Source organism: Lynx canadensis, chromosome B2 (assembly GCF_007474595.2).
Source record: "Lynx canadensis isolate LIC74 chromosome B2, mLynCan4.pri.v2, whole genome shotgun sequence".
Taxonomy (NCBI): domain Eukaryota; kingdom Metazoa; phylum Chordata; class Mammalia; order Carnivora; family Felidae; genus Lynx; species Lynx canadensis.
The window spans coordinates 63388364-63408602 of NC_044307.1; the positions used below are offsets into that span (position 1 = coordinate 63388364).

At 34.6% G+C, this 20239-nt stretch overlaps 1 protein-coding gene across 4 annotated transcripts in view; it reads right to left on the bottom strand.

The window, feature by feature from the left end:
- The window catches only part of LMBRD1 (LMBR1 domain containing 1), a 111896-nt gene that overhangs the window by 16863 nt on the left and 74794 nt on the right, over positions 1 to 20239 (bottom strand). For all 4 annotated transcript variants that reach the window (XM_030315781.2, XM_030315783.1, XM_030315784.1 and 1 more), the window contains 5 exons: positions 15767 to 15831; positions 15558 to 15660; positions 14912 to 15016; positions 12824 to 12973; positions 10970 to 11048 (listed from right to left, as the gene is read on the bottom strand). In XM_030315781.2, coding sequence (XP_030171641.1) covers positions 10970 to 11048; positions 12824 to 12973; positions 14912 to 15016; positions 15558 to 15660; positions 15767 to 15831 — 502 coding nt within the window. The remainder of the gene's footprint in view (positions 1 to 10969; positions 11049 to 12823; positions 12974 to 14911; positions 15017 to 15557; positions 15661 to 15766; positions 15832 to 20239) is intronic.

Consider the following 20239-nt stretch of genomic DNA (forward strand, 5'->3'; position numbering starts at 1 on the left):
AGAAGAGGTTTAATTCTAAAGAGTTTTTAATATGTTCTTTCTGGATTTAAACTGTCCTTCTGCATAGGGCCTCAATAGGAATACATTCTGTAAACCTAGTCAAAGAAGACTCATTTTACATGACTGAATATGTATGTCTATAACTGAATCAAGGTTTATTTGATGCTAGAAAGTTATACCAGAAGTGACAGGAAAATGTGATACATGAATTATTTTGTAGAAGATTCAAAATTAAAAATAAACAAGGAAGATTAACTCACTTTCATAAAAATTTATACCTTTTATTCGAAATTGCTTAGGGAATTCACTAACTTTTATGTTCAAAATGTGTTCTATCATTTTGTAGGGCAAATGTAACATTGAACCACTGGGGATATAAACTTAAATTTATGGAATTTAAGAAAAATATCATATACATGTATAAATTTTTTAACAGTAATAAATAATATATAATTATATAAATAATATAATGTATAACATCTGCCAAATGGTAGTTAGAAATGGCCATCTTTAGTAGTTTCATATCTTGTCCTATCCTTGGGACTGCGAGCGTTTAAAATAGTTGTCATTTGCTGGTGTACAGCCATTCCCATGTGGCAGTCTACTCCGTTTATCATTCTCTCAACATATACACACTTATATTTTCTGAACTGTATATTGTGACTTAACATCTTAACATGTCTGTATTTTTTAGCAGAAGGATATTTGCTTTCATAACCAGAGTATAGCTATTTAAGAATTTTAACATTGATACTATATTTTTAGAAATTTACTCTACAATTCATATTCCCACCCTGTCATTTATCCCACTTTATTCCTTCTAGTATTTTTATCCTCTACTACAGGATCCAATCCAAAATCATATATTACTTTTGGTTAACATGTGTCTCTAATATCCTTAATCTGTAACAGTTCCAAACCTCCTGTCTTTTACGACACTGACATTTTAAAATCATACAGGCTAGTTACTTTATACCACGTTCGTCAATTATCAATTTGGTTTTGTCTGATATTTCTTCATGATTTGATTCATGCTCTCCATTCCTCTCAGGATGTCATATCTGAAGTCACGTGATGCACTGCCACTTGATGACAGTAATTTTGTTCACCTGGTACAGATATGGCCCAGTTTCTCTGATGTACAGCTATCATAGCTACTACATTTCCTCTTACAACTAATAAACAATGTGTGCAGAACTCATTGTGGTTTTAAGCTGTAGTCCCTCAAGTGAGTTTAATCCCCATTACTGTGTGTTTATTTCTAAATATTGTATTTGGGTCAATTACGAATCTGTTACTTTTTCATTCACTCACTCTGTTGTCCCCTGCCAATATTTTGACCTGTTCTTACTCCTTTTATCATAGCTAGCTGCTCTATAATCTGTGTTGATAATTCCAATATTTGGTCTTTGCAAGTCCCTTTTTGCTGCCTGCTATTTTTTCTAGCTTTCTTTCATGGTGCTTTGTTTCATCGTGTGCTTAAATATGTGGCTCCAATGTCTTTATTTGTGCTCCTCTGCAGGAATTTTTTGAGGCCTCAATTAAGGTATGTTCCTCTAGTGAGCATTTACTTGTGCCATGTGCCTGGTCTGCCCGTCTGAGATGACAATGAAACAGATTCACTCTAGTGATGTGTATCTGGACTGCAAATCTGCAAAGGGTTAGTACTTTTGTGGTTACAATTTCTCAGGGATGTGATTCTTCCCTTTCAGTCTTAGCACTAAGGCCAAATTTTCATTCAGCTTTCTGGAAGTAATATAGCTTTATTTCTGTTCACCCTCATGTTGGTGATGTAATTCTTAGGGGAGGGAGGGGTTCAGCTTTACAAGAGGGTACCTGCATCACCTTTGAGATGCTACCACTCATGTGGGCTCTAGACCTGCATATCCAATATAACAGCTACTAGGAACATGTGTCTGTTAAATATTTCACATGTGACCACTGAGACTAAGGAACTGAATTTCTAATTTTATTTAATTTTAATTAATTCAAATTAAAAACTGAAGCAGTGTATAACATTTTTTTCATTAAACACAACCTTCCTGCTTTGGTAGAACCATATTTCACCTTAATAAATGGTTTCACTTAGAGTTGTTCAGTTGGTTAAGTGTCCGACTTCGGCTCAGGTAATGACCTCACAGTTAATGGGTTTGAGCCCCACATCAGGCTCTATGCTGAGAGCTCAGAGCCTGGAGCCTGCTTCAGATTCTGTGTCTCCCTCCCTCTCTGCCCCCCGCCGCCCACTTTCTCTCTCTCTCTCAAAAATAAACATTAAAATTTTTTTAAAAAAATAAATGGTTTTATTTAGATGATGAAAACTTAGGGTTTGAATTATGGTGTTATTTACATGTCAAATATACCCCAGGTTTTGAAGACTTAGTAGGAAAAAGGCTATAAGGTATCTCAGTAAAACATTATGTTAGTTACTACATGTTGAAACATTATTTTGGATATACTGCTTTAAATACAATGCCATTTAATAAAATTAAAGTCCTCTGTTTCTTTTCACGTGACTGCTAAAAATGTTTAAATCACTTATGTGATTCACGTTATATTTTCATTTTACAGTACTGCTCTAGACTTTATTTTCTGTTCCTTTTCCCTCAAAAGGCTGTGAAAATTGCAGCTTAAATCACTGAATTTGGTAAGGGACCTCAGAACAAAGCAGCTTAGCACTCTACTTACTTCTTTGTTCTGGGGTTCTTTCCTTCACTCAGACCAATGCAGCACCAGAATCACCTGGAGGGACTATTAAAACAGACTGCTGGGTTCCATCCCTTGAGTTTCTGATTTAGGTGGGGCCTAATAATTTAAATGTATTCTAACAAGTTCTCAAGTTCCCTGATATTGCTGGTCTAATGATGTTGACTGAGAACTGAGATTTTTTGTTTGTTAGTTTTGCTTATTTATTTATTTTTTGAGAGAGAGCAAGCCAGGGAGGCCAGGAAGGGTGGGGGGTGGGGGGGTGTCAGGAGGGGGTGTGGAGGATCCCAAGCAGGTTCCACGCTTTCAGCGCAGAGCCCAATGTGGAGCTCAAACTCACAAGCTATGAAATCATGACCTGAGCTGAAATCAAGAATTGGACTGAGCCATCCAGGTGCCCCTGAGGCTTTTGTCTTAAGATCTTATCAGCACTTTGATACTTCTAAGAAATTTGGTATTTTACTCAGCAGTTGTTTTTTCTTGGTGTTTCTGCCATGACAATCATTTCACACTGTTGGCCACTCAAGTCCCTACTCCCTCTTTAATCTGCTCCAATCAGGTTTCTTCCTGCACCATCTTGTCATAACTGTTCTTGTCAGTCACCCAATTAAATGACCCATGAAAATGACCAAAAGTCATTTTTTAGTCCTTGTTTTACCTGACTTATCCTGACAATGTTGAACTTGACCAGAGCCCTGTCATCTTGGAAACCATGCTGGTTCTTTCTAGCCTTGTTTACTCCTCCCCACCTAGGGAAAAATCCTCTTTTCTGCCTGATCTCTGAAACAATTGCAGCTTCATGGTCAGAAAGTTTTCCTTATTGCAACAGTTCCCCTTTTCCTACTGTTATCATCTGTTCAAATACAGTTTCTCTCTCTTTTTTTTTTTTTTTTAATTTGGCAAATGCCAGCATCTGAAATGGTTCATCACTCTTCCTTTGGCTATAGGAAACTATATTTGCCTAATTTTCCACCTAACTCACTGGTTGTCCCTTCTTAGTTCTTTGCTGGTTGCTCTTCTTCTTTCTAACCTCTAACCACCAGTCACAGAGCCTCTTGTACGTCCTCTCCACTATACTCAGTGATCTCTTACCCAGTCTTACAGCTTTACTTCCCATTGAACCCTGACTAATCCAGCATAAATTTCTCTACAACTTCAGATCCAACTCTGCCAACTCAAGATCTCCACTTGGATATTTAAGGAACACTCAAACAAAAATGTTCAAAACTGAACTCTATGTTCTTACTCAATGCATGAATTAAGGAAACAGAAATGTGGAATTAAGAATACATCGACTTTGGGGCGCCTTGGTGGCTTGGTCGGTTAAGCATCCGACTTCAGCTCAGGTCATGATCTCACGGCTTGTGAGTTCAAGCCCCGTGTCGGGCTCTGTGCTGACAGCTCGGAGCCTGGAGCCTGCCTCTGATTCTGTGTCTCCCTCTCTCTCTGCCCCTCCCCCACTTGTGCTCTGTCTCTCTGTGTCTCAGAAATAAACATAAAAAAAAAAAAATTAAAAAAAAAAAAGAATACATTGACTTTGTGAAAAGACTTGAGGGCTTAGCCACAGAGCAAACTCCTGAATGCATTTTAGTATAATCTCATATTAAAAATTGGATTGAAGGGTGCTTGGGTGGCCCAGTCAGTTAAGCGTCCAACTTCAGCTCAGATTATGATCTCACAGTTTGTGGATTTGAGCCCTGCATCAGGCTCTGTGCTGATGATGGCTCAGAGCCTGGAGCCTGCTTCAGATTCTGTCTTCCTCTCTATCTGCTCCTCCCCTGCTCATGTTCTGTCTCTGAAAAATAAATAAAACGTTAAAAAATTTTTTTTAAATTAGATTGATATACAACTTTAGTAATAACTCCATGCTTTTAGTTCATATGCCATGTAATATATGGGGTTTTTTAAGGCTATGTAAAAAAGCATGACAAAATCCCAAACCAAAACCACATCAAGGTAAGGAATTTTCTTCATTGTTAAATCTTTTCACTTAATTCTCTACTACTTTAGCCCCAAACTACCCTACTAAAACTGCATTGTCAAAGGTTTAAGATTTGCTTGCTAAATCTCTCTCTGAAGCATCAACACTATTGACCTCTGGACACAAAACTCTCTTGGTTACTATAATGCTATAGTAGTCTGGTTTTCATCTCTCGTTTTCCAGACTCTTACTTTCCTTCTCCAATAGCCTCAGTTTAACTCTTGAACCTCTGGTTTTCCTTTCTATTGTCTGTGACTTTCATTCCCTCAAGGCTTCAAATAACTATCTCCCTTAGAATTTTATTTTTAAAATTTAAAGGACAGATGATGCAAACAAAACACAAGACACAACAATGTTAAATGTAGGAAAAAAAGATACTAGGAATCCAGACACTTGCATTGAAGTCCAAAGTCTCACACTATCTGTATAACTTTTAATTCTCATTTCTTAGGGCCTTAGTTTCTGTATCTGCAATAAAGGGAATTAAATAGTTAGATGTCCTCTCTAAAGTAACTTTTGTTTTTTGTTTGTTTTTCACTTTAATATTCTAATTTATATCTTAAAACTGTTTACAACTTACATGTCTCTTTGTGGCCTTTTTTCATTTCTAGAATTCTCACAAAGAAAATGCAAAGAAAAAAAAAAAGATTCTCTATGCCTAACTAACACAGTATCTTAGATAAATGTTTTTAGAAGGATAGCTACTTGAGGTTCTGAGAAAACAGGTCAACTTGTTTATTTGCTGGCATAACAGCCAGGTAAACAAGTTTCATTTACAGAGAATGTATTTTGAGTCATTTCTTGATGATGGGCTTGTTTACTCCAGAATTTAGTGTTTAACTACTTTCTAAAGCAAGCTATCAATACACAGTTTACTTTATTAACATTATTAAATTTTTCTTTAGTCATTCAAAATAATTCCCACTTTTCCCTTTGTATTTAGGCTCTATAATTATAACCCTACTTTAGCTTTTTAAGTCTTCTCCATTTTTTTAATGTTTATTTTTATTTAAATATTTATTTTTTATGTTTATTTAAAATTGAGAGACACAGGGAAAGCGAGCATGAATGGGGGAGGAGCAGAGAGAGACAGGGAGAGAGAGAACTCCAAGCAGGTGCTGCAGTGGAAGCATACAGCCATACCCAAGGGGGCTCTGTCTCAGGAACCATGAGATCATGACCAGAGCTGATATCAAGAGTCTGAAGCTTAACTGACTGAGCCACCCAGGCGTCCCTCTGCTCAGTTTTCTGTAATTCATGTAGTTTAGTTTAACACATCAAATTCTATTTTAGCATCATCATTTAACTTGAGTCATCTTAACCATTTGTCCTGGTAAAATTATAGCCTAACATGAAAATCTAATGCTATATAGATCATCTGATTATTTTTTTAAGATTGGCTATATATATTAACAAATACACTTAACTAGAATAACCCACAAAAATCAAGTTTGACTTATATGATCATTTCCAGTTCCAAGACAACAAACACAAGTTAACTTCAGGAAAAGATAAAAGAATTAAATAGGACAGCATAAATAAGACTTGGGGGTTCATGGGTTTTTAAAAATAGTCATTTGGAAACATATTATCTTGCTTCATCCCTCACTGAATTCCCCAAATATTCAATGTTCCTGCCACAATTTATGGTTACTATAACATGCCAAATATATTTATGTCTTTATGCCTTATTAATGCAGGTGCCTTCTCTGCTTGGAATATCCTCTAGTATTTTTTTTGTTGCTGTTGTTCATTTAGATTTATTTATCTTATGCTTTTGGGCCCAGCTGAAATGTTATACTGCCTCTTGGGTAGAATAAATCATTATCACCTTTTGCCTTCCCATAGCATTTTGCCTATAATTTCTTTATAGTTTGCCACTTACTTTTCCTTCTATTACAATTATTTATTTTCATATCTAACTGCACTAGTCTGTGTGCTACTCGATGGCAGAGAAACATACTAGGTAGGTGTTTCCTCTGACACTTTCCCAAAATCTACCCCAGTATTCACAATATCTACTGTGTTTGTTTATTAAGAGACAATGATCTTTTATCTTCCTATTTTGACTCAAATATTTACATATGTTTATGTTGCTTTTAATAATTCTGTGCTTTTCTTAAATATTTTATTCATATAAACACCCAAATTGTATATTAATGCTTATTAGATTAAGTAGCAATTAAAGAATATATAAAACTAGGAATGTAAAGATCCTTTTGCCATAATGGCATATAAAAGTTAAAGCTTGATTTCTAATTTGCTGAGTTGACTCACTTTAAACATATAAACTATGCACTACCGGTCAAGATAAATCACATAATATTGTCATTTTAGGAAAACTTTATAAACATAGTATGATAGGTATTATTCATAAATCTGCTAAATCATTCCCTTCTTTAAGAGATTATTTTAAACACAAAAAACCTAAACTATTTTTAGATCAATGACTCTTTTGAATCTTAAGACACTATAACCACTTAAAAGTAGGGTGTCAGTATGTTTCTTATATGTTTAATAAATGCAAGACTACCCCATATATGAACACAATATTACTTAAGAAAAAAGTCTCTAAAATGTACTGATTGATAAAAGATCCATATATGTATTTTTAGAAATTGATGCTTTAATATCTTTCCAAGGAGATTATTTTTCTCAGAAACAATTTTAAGTATAACATTATAAATTATAATTTTTGCTTTTAAATCTAACACTCTCCAGAATTCTGTTACTTGCAAAAGACACATAACAAAGGTGCCATCAAGTGCCTTATGGCATATTTATATTGTAGCATCATCTACGCTAGCCAAATGTGCCCACCAAAATGTCACAAATATTAGTGCTGATTTTTTTCTCTGCATGCTGAGATTTCCGAATTCATGTTTGAATGGATACAGCCATACTAGCCTGTCACCATACATTCCACACCATTCCTACCCCTATGTGTCAAATCTCATGTTCTAATCTATTCTTCATCTCTCTCCATCATTATTTGTATTTAAAAAATCTACCCTGCTACCCTAAAACTAAGGCCATATTTCTACCATCCTCTTCTAAGTATGCACAGGCAAATTGAACATTTAAAGATGAACTAGAAAACAAAGAAAAAAGGTGGAGAAAAATTAATCATATCCATAAATCTAAAGGTGTGCTTTTGTACTGCAAAGTAACATTTCAAAGGCTAAGTCAACTGAAAAGTTTAAGAAAAATCTTCAACAGTTCAAATGGAGTCATTTTAACTAAATTAGATGAAAAAGAAAAATACTAAATGTGATTCATAAAAGGTTATGGTCAAGTTGTACCATCTGACTAAAGCTTGTTAATCTATAATACACAAATTCACTCAGTTCAGCAATACAGGGGCATTTTAAATTCCCTTTACCAGTGCAACATAATTTGAAATCCTAATTTTTTTAAATTTATTTTTCTGCTAGATTTCAATACTGCCATAAGATTTTTAAAAGCAGAACCTATTTTGGATCTTCAGGGTCAATGCCCTCTTAGTTCAAAAAAAAAAGAAATTACAAGTCAACTCAGCAGTAATTTTTCATTCTATTTTCACTTAGCTAAAAATGACAACCCAAAGCATTTCAACTATCAAACCTATTTGTGATGTGATGTATGTGTACATTTCAAAGTAAAAAATCTGGGACTAAAGTCATTACATAAGTATAATTGGAAAGTCAAGTCATATTTTTTATACTAGAAACGTTTTACTATTTTTCTTCAGGCAACAAAAGGTATCCCACTGGATTTGTTTTCCCATCTCCTCTCTAGTTTGTTCTTTTCTCCCAGTTTTAGAGTCTTCCCTATCCCGTACGCATCCCAGACTCTGTGGTTGGTCACTTAATTCTCTCACTCTCAGCCTGTCCTTTGCCTTGCATCCTACTTCAACTCTTCAACCTACATTCCCCAGACAACCTAAGCACTGATGGATAATAATCATATCAGTTGTAAAGATCTATTCAACAAAAACACAAATTGACAATTTCATCTTTGTCCTTTGACGTATTTATCTATCACCAACTTATTTTCAGTCATATCCTTATTTATTCACCTTCATGGCCTATCAGAAACGTTTGCCACTTTTGTCAATTTCATGCCCCCATGGCCTACTCAATTCTCAGCAGATGACCAGAACTTACACTTCAGAGCAAACTGAGACAGTCATACACAAATGAAAACTTCCTGCCCATACTCATCACTAAGAAATTACTATCTGAGTCCATATCCTTGCTTCTTCCCTCACAGTCATTCTACCTAAAGCATCCTGTCTTGGATGTTCATAATACCATCTCCTCTGGAACTGGACATTGTCTCCTCATTCATCCTTTCTGATATTTTTCAACTTCTCCTCCTCTATTCCATCCCATCATCCCTGAAGTCTCTCTTAATCTATTAAAACAAACAAACAAACAGCAAAACAAAAATCTTTGTTTCTTTGACCCTGCATGACCCTTTTGTCTTTAGGGACCCTCTCAGTCCCTAATACAAATTTCCATGAAGACTAATAAGTCACTAGATATATATTCCTTTTTACCCATGCGATTAGATTTCTCTTCATCAACATTTTTTTTTCAGTCCTCTTCTCTGTACCTTCTTTACCTTCTTTCAGATAACTTTCCTGAGATCCAGTCTCTGTGCTCCTCTCACTCTCTATCGTCTCACTTCCTTACATATATATTCATCTGTCTTGGAAACCTCCACCTGAATTTCCCAGAGATATCTCAGGTCAACTCATCATTTCTTACAATTCTCTCTAATCTTCATATGTATTTTTATCTCAGTTTGGTGATACCAAAATTCACCAAATGACTCAGTAACTAGAGGGCCATTCTAGAATCTTCTGTCTTCTTCAAAAACACTTTAGATCCAATCAGAAATCTCATTTCATCCGAATTTCTTTCTTTATTTCATACACTCATGACCACTGTTTAGTTCAGGCTTTTACCATCACTCCTGGATTACTATAATAGCTCCTTCTGGATACCCCTCTCATCTGATTTCTATGCCCTGGTTTCAAATCCAGGCTCTATATAAGACACAACTGTTACAATTTAAGTTACGGACAATAAATCAGATCATAACTTCTACTTCCTCATTCAAAAATTTTCATTGGTGCTCTTACTTTCCAGAACATTTTGTGATCTGACTCCTAATTCTACAATCTCGTTTCCTCCATCTCTCCAACCTCTTACCCCTATAATTTAAAATACAAAACAATAACAATATTTTAAATTCTTTTAAACACATACCCATATAGTTTAAGATAATCTACTTTGTGCATTTTGTTCCTCTGCCTAGAACAATCTCCCTTGATGCACACACACCAGATAAATTCTTCTTTAACTTTGAAATGCAGCTCTGATATTGCTTTTCCAAAGCCCATCTTTTGACTACCACTGCACAATGATCTCCTCCAGGTAGAGGTAATTACTTCTTCCTCTGGGCTATTCCAGTATTCTACGCCTATTCTTCCTATTACTCCATCACATTCTTTAGTTGACCCTGCTAAAAACTCAGAAAAATTTATCTTTTTATTATGGTACCCATGGGTGATTTATGAAGAGATATACTATATTGGACATATTATTTTACCATGACATAAAAGAATTTTGAAGACAGGAGTAAAAAAAAAATTGCAAATTCTGACAGAATGTATCTGGAATCCTTAGTAAGGACAGAATATTATAATATTCAAAAGAAAAAAAAACACCTAATGCACAGGAAGAAGAAAAAAAATAATTTTCTAAAATTATACAGAGGAAAAGCATAAGATCACAGTTTTTCTTAGAATACACATAAAATACTTAGCATAGTGCCTGGAATGCAATTATATGTTCTTAAAAGTGAACTGCTATTGTCATTAACATTACTATACTATTATTAAATAACTAGACACGTATGAATTAAAAGTTCTAAGTCATAGGTGCTTACGGTCTTGGTCCTAAGAATTACACATTCTACCAAAACTATCTTGAGTTTTATAAGGAAAAAAAAAAGGTATTTAAGAGTGATTTATTATATTAGTAAATGTAATAAATAATAACTACCTTTTGCTCTTTCATAAGTAACTAATTTATAATGGTCCTTTCCCTAATGGAAATCAATATATCACCAAGAAATTCTATTGAAAAGACTTAACGATTTCTTCTTGCTAAAAGTTCCTTTGTCACCACATATTAAAACAGATGTATCAAATGATTAACACAGCAAAATGCAAGCCAACTCTTTTCTCATAGAGTTATGAACTTTAAGATAGTTGATAAGCGCTGCCTCACTTACCTTCAGGGGCATCTGCATCACATCTCTTTGGCACAGGGAGGGCTGAGTTGTTTTTATGGTCATCATAAGTTATATTGCTCTGAAAGATGAAAATACAATTAAAATATAAATATTACATTAATACATATATTTGGACTAAAAAGTAATCACATTATGAATTTTAACTCTGTTTTCTATTAAACTACATTTGGCTAATATTCTAAAAGGTAATTTTTATGCAAAATTACAATTAGAAGAAAAAGATTTATGGTAAATGTAACAGTAGGGCTTTTTTTTTTTAATTAATTTTTTTATTTTGAGACAGAAGGGCAGAGAGAGAAGGAGAGAGAGAAACCCACGGAGCCTGACATGGGGCTCAGTCCCATGACCTGTGAGATCATGACCTGGGCCCAAATCATGAGTCAGACACTTAACTGAGTGAGCCACCCAGGTGCCTCTAACATTTGGACCTTTTTGCAACAATCTTTAGGTCTTGGTTGAACAACAGAGCGTTTCCCAGAGAAACAGCCTACTTATTGTTCCACTGTAAAACAAGAATTATCTTTTGTCCATGCAAATGCATGACCTCACTTCATTTATTCATACAAGAAATTTTAACAGGCATGACCTAGTGAACTGGGTGGAGGGGATAAGGCAAGAAGAGAATAAAAAGATACAAGAAGTAGAAAATATGATTCAAGTGATCTTCCAGTACTATGTTTCCCAAACTCAGGTTACTCATGTACCTCTATTACAGTTTGTGCTTATATTTGTTCCACCTACATTATTACTTAATATTTGTCAGTGAACTAATTTTTCAACCATCAGTAATATTATGTATGGTACTGATGGAAGGCTGGATGTACTTGTTAAATTTTTGTTCTTAATTACATGTTAAATAAAGTAAAGAAAGAAGGAACTACATGATAAAAAAAAGGAGTGATCTGGGTAGATTAGTAACCAAAGACTCCATTAAGAGCAAGGCTTGAAATAGAACGTGAAACACAGATTTGATTTGCATTATTAAGTAGAGCAAAGTATTTTAGGAAAAAGAAATAAACCACACAAAGGTTAAATCAGATATGGTCAAAATATTTTAATATGTCAAAAAATCCAAACTAGCTGTCCAGTTACAACTAGGAACTACAGCTGGCTTTTTGAAAGATCAATATCAAGAAAGAGTGTAACAGGTAAGAGGATACCCATTATGTTAAAAGGAAGCTCAGACACCCACAAATAAAATATTTTTAAAGCCTCTTCTGTGGGATTCACAGGACTGATGACAAACTTTGCTCATCAAAATTTTGGAGGAAGTCATATTAATAAAATTACTTGAAATATTTATTTTAGAGAAAATATTATGAGTTTCAATAGAGTGCTGAGATAAAGCTCAGCACCTTGGTACCAGGGGATCCATTAAGGAACTATTATAATAGAATTCAGAGTGTTATTAAAAAACTTTAAGAAACAAATATAAATAAGTTCAAAAATAGAATGAAAATCCTATTTTAGCAATATTAAACTTAATCTGATGAGCTATTACCTTATTGGAGTCTTCACAAATTAAAAACTGTTTTTAAATATCACTATCTTTAAAATGTCACGATAATGGGGACACCTGGCTGGCTCAGTCCGTTAAGTGTCTGACTTCTGCTCAGGTCATGATCTTGTGGTTCATGGGTTTGAGCCCCATGCCAGGCTTTGTGCTGACAGCTCATAGCCTAAAGCCTGGAGCCTGCTTCGGATTCTGTGTCTCCCTCTCTCTCTGCCCCTCCCCAGCTCACTCTCTCTCTCTCTCTCAAAAATAAATACTAAAAAAAATTTTTAAATAAAAAAAAAATGTCAAGATAATGAAGTTTAAAATTTTACACTTACCTCTATTAAGTAATTTTGGCTTCCATACATAACATATTGGGGAGCAAGACTATAAATCATGTAACTAGTGTGAAGGACAATAAGCAGAAGTATCATGCAGAGAAATAAGAGTGCCTGGGGCCTCGTTCTACCTCTTCTAATTTTATATAGCTGCAAAGAAAAAAGACAGTAACAATATTATATTTCAGCAATATGTTTTACTTGTATGGCACTAAGTCCTGCTCATATGTTAAAGGTAATGACACAGTTCAGTCAACCATTTCTTTCTTCCAAAATAAATATTAAGAATTCTTAATCATTTTGGGGCACCTGGGTGGCTCAGTTGGTTGGGCATCCGACTTTGGCTCAGGTCATGATCTATCTCACGGTTTGTGGGTTCGAGCCCCATGTTGGGCTCTGTGCTGACAGCTTGGAGCCTGGAGCCTGCTTTGGATTCTGTCTCCCTCTCTCTCTGCCCCTCCCCAACTTGCGCACGTGCGCGTGTGCTCTCTCTCAAAAATAAATAAACGTTAAAAAAAAATTTTTTTAAAGAATTCTTAATCATTTCAAAGGATTATGAGAATGACAAAGACAATTCTTTCCCTGCAAATCTTTTAGGTGTATATTTATGTTTCCTTTAGTCATAGCAAAGCATCTATATTCAAAGGATCCTATAAATGATCCATGAAAAACTCAAGACCTAGAGAATATATTAGTATTCAGCTGGTTTGTTTCCAGACAAATCTTCTAAACTTATTATGTAATAGCATCTGCTAGAAGCTTATAGAGCTAAGAAGAATTATGAACTATCACTAATTCTATCCAAAGATTAAAGAAATGAGTTTAAACTGTAGGTATTAGTAATATATTTGTGGTTTTATATATTACTGTACAAGAACAGACATGTCACATGTTTATAAATACTCATTTCTATGAAATACTCATGACATCCTCCTACCATACTGTTATAAATTCTAGTTTAAAATAATTTATAATAATCTGATTGTAAATATTTTCATATATATCTATAATAGAGAGAAACTAAAACATGTGGTATCAAATACAATGAGCCACAGGACTTTCTTCATTTCAGTGTCAGGGAACATTTTTATTTTAGCAACTAAGATATCACTTCCCTGTTTTATTAATAGATTTTAGGACAACATAGAGTAAATTAACTCCAATTCTGGATGAGATGAAAACATGATAACCTAAAAATTGACATTTCCCAGTTTCCCTTACATCTCATCATAGCTAGCAGTGATAAAATATTAAACATCAAAAGGAAAGAAGTGTGCTGGGGATTTGTGGGAGTGCTGCTTTATTGATAGAAATGTTTTTCTAATGGAACTTGAACAGGATAAACGGAGCTGCAGCAGCCATATTATGATCATACAGGAGAAGCCAAGAGAATTACAGAGATGTCGGACTTGACACTTTTGAGCTACAAAGCAATGCTAGATTTTTGAAATTTTCCACAGCAAGAAATCTTTTATTAGTTCAAACCACTATTTAACTGGGTTTTCTTTTACTCACAGCAGGAAGTAGTTTCTATCTGAATCACCTTCATCTTAAAATTCTTAATTTACCTCAAAATGAGTGTAAGAAGAAAATAACTTTTTCCAATCATATAGTAATCTTTAACTTCTAGTAGGAAGAGCTGTCTTTTGAGCTATAGTGTATCCATCTGTACTTCAATACTTCCATGCAGCCAAACACTATGGAAAAAATACAAGGATCTCTGTGCCTTGGCATTGTTGACATTTTGGGCTGGATAAGTCTTTGTTGTGTGAGGCTACCCCGTGCAACACAGAGTGTTTAGCAGACTCCCCAAGCCTCTACCCACACTACACACCAGTAGCACCCACTAGTTTTACCAACTGAAAATATCTCCAGACAGCCAAATGTACCCAGGGGACAAACCTGCCCATTTACAAACCACTGCTCTAGACAAAAAGCATTTTTATGTTACCATGAAGTGAAAAAGCAAATATTTCCATCGCTTTTAATATCAAAATATTTACTTTTATATTATAAATGTAGGTTAATTTGTAGTAATGGAAATTACATACAAAATGAAAAAAATCAAAATAATATTGTTATACTTACTCTAACCCAAAAGAACCAAATGCCAATGTTTCGAATTCCTGCCATTGAAGTAAAAATAAAGTACATAATAATAATTGTTATAAGAATATAATCAAGAGGAAACACCTGAAAAAAAGATAAAATTAAATTTAATACACAAACAATAGGAGTTCTGGAAGTCATATAAAGTTAACTGAAACTTCATTCATATTTGACAAATGTTTAAAATATCAACTCTGATTTAGGTCAGGCTACTATGATAATACAAAAAAAATAATAATAATCCTCCAAAAAACAATTACTAGTTACTAAATTGTTTAGTGCCACTATCCTAAGAAAAATCCTGTAACAAATTAAACAAAAATTACATTTATGTATGGAGTAAAAGACTTCATTAGTTCAAAAATAGGAATTCATTGGAAAAGTTCATCTTAGGTATTATAATGTATCCCAAATCAAATTACGTATAAGAGTTCAGTAATATGTCACTATAATAATCTTGAAAGTACTATTATTGATGTAGAAGTCATATGTAAATGAGCCAAATCAGCAGAAGCCCAAGCATATATTGCCAAGTATCAATAGTCTGTTAACATACTAGTTTGACAGAGTGTGAGAATGTTTGCTAGAGAAGAAAATGACTGATTTTTTTTTTCCTTTTACTCACTGTTTGTAGAACAGGCAAAAGCATATTCAGTGGATTACTCAGGTTTGCTCCAAAAATTATAAAACCAGAATCTATTCCAGCTGAATGAAGAGCTTTATCCAAACTAAAACAACAAAAAATTATAAAGAGTGAATTTATACATTATACTAGCACATTTTTAATTAACTTCACAGGATGTGTGCTGTACAGATTATGTGTACTATACTCACTTTGATAGGAAGAGAGAAATTACAAACAGCAATGCAACTAAGATGAAAAATATTCCCCAAATGATCTAAAAGCACAAAAAAATATCATTAAAATATGATTTTAAAAGGTGATATTAAAAGCACAAAACCATTATGCTCAATATGAGTTGCAAGCATACAATGATCCAAATAAAATGATCCAAGATATATTTTAATTCAGTATATAATCCGAGGCATTCATTATCTAAATTTGCATTATGAGGCTATTTGACTCAAAACACATACATAAAAGAGACAAAGTATTTAAAAGTCTTTATTAGTAAGTAAACAAAGGAGACTCTGCTAAGTCACATAAAAGGTTTATATTCAGTTAGACTGAAATATAAACTTCAAAGATAAATGAAAATTACACTAAGACTTACTACATACACAGACAAACCAAAACCATGAAACTCATCAGGTTATATAAACCTTTTGTCAAAAAGGGAACTTGGAACATTTTCCCCACAGATTTTTTATTCAGACATACACACACACACACACACACACACCAATTCACAGTTTTTGCTTACATGTTGTGTGGTAACTAACTAACTAACTAACTATGGACCAGAACAGCACTGAAGACATTGTCATGTTAATATTTCTGGTGAAGAAATGTATTAAGCATTGTAATTAGTAGAATACGTTTCCTTACTGTATGAACCTTAAATTAGAGATGGTAGAAAACAAGCAAAAAATTTTTGGAACTGGGTCTCTTAAGAATAAAAACGCTTGAGGGGCGCCTGGGTGGCTCGGTCGGTTAAGCGTCTGACTTTGGCTCAGGTCATGATCTCACGGTCTGTGAGTTCGAGCCCCGCGTCAGGCTCTGTGCTGACAGCTCAGAGCCTGGAGCCTGTTTCAGATTCTGTGTCTCCCTCTCTCTCTGCCCCTCCCCTGTTCACGCTCTGTCTCTCTCTGTCTCAAAAATAAATAAACGTTAAAAAAAAATTTTTTTATTAAAAAAAAATAAAAACTCCTGAAATCTATGTCAGTAATAATGTAGGTTCTTTTTTTCCCTGACATCTTCCCTAAGTTCCAGCAACAAGTAGGCTGAAGAGTCCACAAAGTCAGAACAAAAAAATATTCCAATTAAGCAGAGTTCGGTGTTTTTACCTTCTCTTTTGACTGGAATTGATAGGAATAGATGGATAATATAATGAATGTGATGGTGTTTTCCACCTTACTTCACAAGACTGAAGTACATTTTAGAATTCTGACAGGATAAATGAAGTAAAACAGCATCCTACCCCACATATAAAGATGAGTTTTGGAATAAATTTTAAGCTGTGTTCCTGGGAATTCTTCAGTTCTGAGAGAGTGCCTTTGGAATTCATTGGGAAAGAAAGTTGGCAAGAGAAGACCAAAAAGGCTATAGTCATTACTTGAAATAGAAAACAATGCATGTACCTGGAATTTCACATAAGAATTCATTTATTTAAAAAAGGTCTCACTGCTAAAGAGGTTCGAAGTGACTCCTTTATAGTAACAAAAGTTCATTAGTAGAAGCTATAAAGGAGCTTACACAGTCTTTTTCTACTAGATTTGAGCACCTTTATTTGATACCTAGGTGAGGACAATATGATTACACTGAGGATCAAAAAGTGAAACCTATTACTTCCTAATAGACTGTTAATAAGAAATAGCTTGTAGAATGAGGGAGTATAACTACCAGATACCAAGTAGTAGTAAAAGAACATGAAACAGAAATAGCAAAAGTTAAAATTCCCTTTCCTTGATGTCGATTTTGGGGAAGAAAAAAAAAAGGAAAAAAATCCTTGACTATTTTCCCAATCTGTTGGGATATATGACCCAGAGTTCAACTGTTTAATCATAGCTACTTAATAGAATACATTATAAATGTAAAAAGATAAATTTTATAAAAACCTAGAAAACAACATACATTTAAATGAGAACTTAAATTAGTACTTGAACTAAGTGGAAACCGTGACTTAAGAACTAAAATAATGAAAACAATGTCTCACTAAAGACTATCAAGGAAGAGAAATTATAAAAAAGAAGTGAATTGAAATTCTGGAGTTGACACTGATAAGAAAATTTCATTACAAGGGTTAAACAGCAGATTTGGGCAGGAAAGAAGAAAATATCATCAAATTTAAAGCAACTGAGATGACCAAGTCTGAGGAACAGAATGAAAAAATAATGAAATAAAGTGAACAGAGACTCAGACACATGTGACACCTTGAAACATAGCAATATAAGCTCAATAGGATTCCCACAAAAAGAGGAGGGAAAGGGGCAGAAAGAAAACTTCAAGAAATAATAGGCAAAAACAATCTAAATTTGATGAAAAATAGCCTATGCATCCAAGAAACTCAACAAAGTCTAAGAGGAATAAATTCAAAGACATCCACACCTAGACATGCATAAATGGAGGGGAGGGCAAATCAAAGAGATCTTGAAAGCAACAAGAAGGAAGAGATTCATGTAAACCAGATTCTCAGCAAGATTAACAACTCATTTCCTATCAGAAACCATGAAGGCTAGAAGACAGTAGGAAAACAATTTCGATAAACCTAGTAGTTTCTTATAGTTGAGTTTTAAGAGTATTTTATATATTTTGGATTGAAGCCTATTTCTTAAGTTTTTTTTTTTTTAAGTGTATTTATGTTGAGAGAGAGAGAGAGAGAGAGAGAGCGAGTGCAAACAGGGTAGGGGCAGAGAGAGAGGGACAGGGAGAATCCCAAGCAGGCTCGGTGTGGGCAGTGCAGAGCCTGATGGGGGACTTGAATTCATGGAACCGTGAGATCATGTGACTTTTTTTTTTTTTTTTTTTTTAGTAGGCTTCACATGCAGCGCAGAGCCCAACACAGGACTTGAACTCACAACCCTGAGATCAAGACCTGAGCTGAGTCAGATGCTTAACCGACTGAGCCACCCAAGCACTACTGTGACCTGTCCTTTTACTTCCTTAACAGTGTCCTTCACAGAGCAGTACTTTTTAATTTTAATAAAGTACAAGTTATCCATTTATTTCTTTCATGGATCACGCTTTGGTGATGTATTTAAAAACTTACTACCATACCTCAGGTCACCTAGATTTTCTCTGTTACTTTCTAGAAGGTGTATAGTTTTTTTTTGTTTTGTTTTGTTTTGTTTTTTAATACAACGGGTCTATAATTCACTTTAAGTTTTGTGAAAGGTCTAAAGTCTAGGTCTATATTCACTTTTTTTGTGTAGATGTCAAATTCTTTCAGCACTATTTGTTGATAAGAGTATCCTTTCTCCAATGAGTTGTCTTTTCTCCTTTGTCAAAGATCAGTTAACCTCATTATGGGTCTATTTCAGGGCTCTCTATTCTGTCGCACTGGTCTATGTGTCTCCTCTTCCACCAATACCATGCTGTCTTGATTACTGTAGCGTTAGAGTAAGTCTTGAGGTTGGGTGGTGTCAGTCCTCTGACTTTGTTCTTAGGTATTGTTGTGGCTATTCTGGGTCTTTTTTCCCCCTCCCACATATGTTTTATAATCAATTTGTGAATATCCACAAAATAACTTGGGATTTTTATTGTAATTGCATTAAATTTATAGGTCAAGTTGGGAAAAATTGACCTCTTAAAATAATGTTGTTTTAGAGACATAAATATATAGAACAGAAACCAAGTTTTTCCTGTGTATTAATCAGATATGAATCATGTAACGTTCATTAAACCACATTAAGGAGGTGAAACGTTATAATCTACAAAGAATACCAAGTAAGACATTACTTTTTTCAGAGTAAAAATACTATCAATGTTACTAACTTGACGTGTGACGTTATCTAAAGCAATGATGGATCAACTGTCCAGAAAATTTTCCATTACCTACAAAGAAAATTTATGTTCCTCTATCTCATTAATAGCATACCATTCCCCCAAATCTCTTCCCTTTCCCTTTTACTAACTTTAAAACCCTGTGTTCTTTTCTTTCATTTAAATCAGTGGTTCTAAATTGGATATATTCTACCCCCCTTCAAAAGGACATTTGACAGTGTTTACAGAAAGTCTGTCATGATTTGAGTTGGGCAGGGGTGTTACAGCAAGCAGGTTAAGAATGCTGCTAAATACCCTAAAATGCACAGGACAGTAGTCACCCTCCCCAACAAAGAATTATTGGGGGGCGCCTGGGTGGCGCAGTCGGTTAAGCGTCCGACTTCAGCCAGGTCACGATCTCGCGGCCCGTGAGTTCGAGCCCCGCGTCAGGCTCTGGGCTGATGGCTCAGAGCCTGGAGCCTGTTTCCGATTCTGTGTCTCCCTCTCTCTCTGCCCCTCCCCCGTTCATGCTCTGTCTCTCTCTGTCCCAAAAATAAATAAACGTTGAAAAAAAAAAAAAAACTAAAAAAAAAAAAAAAAAAAAAAAAGAATTATTGGGCCCCAAATGTCAACTGTGCTGAGACTGATAAAGTCTGATTTAAACTGAACCCTGAATGGTCTTAGAAAGCAGCATGAATAAGCTA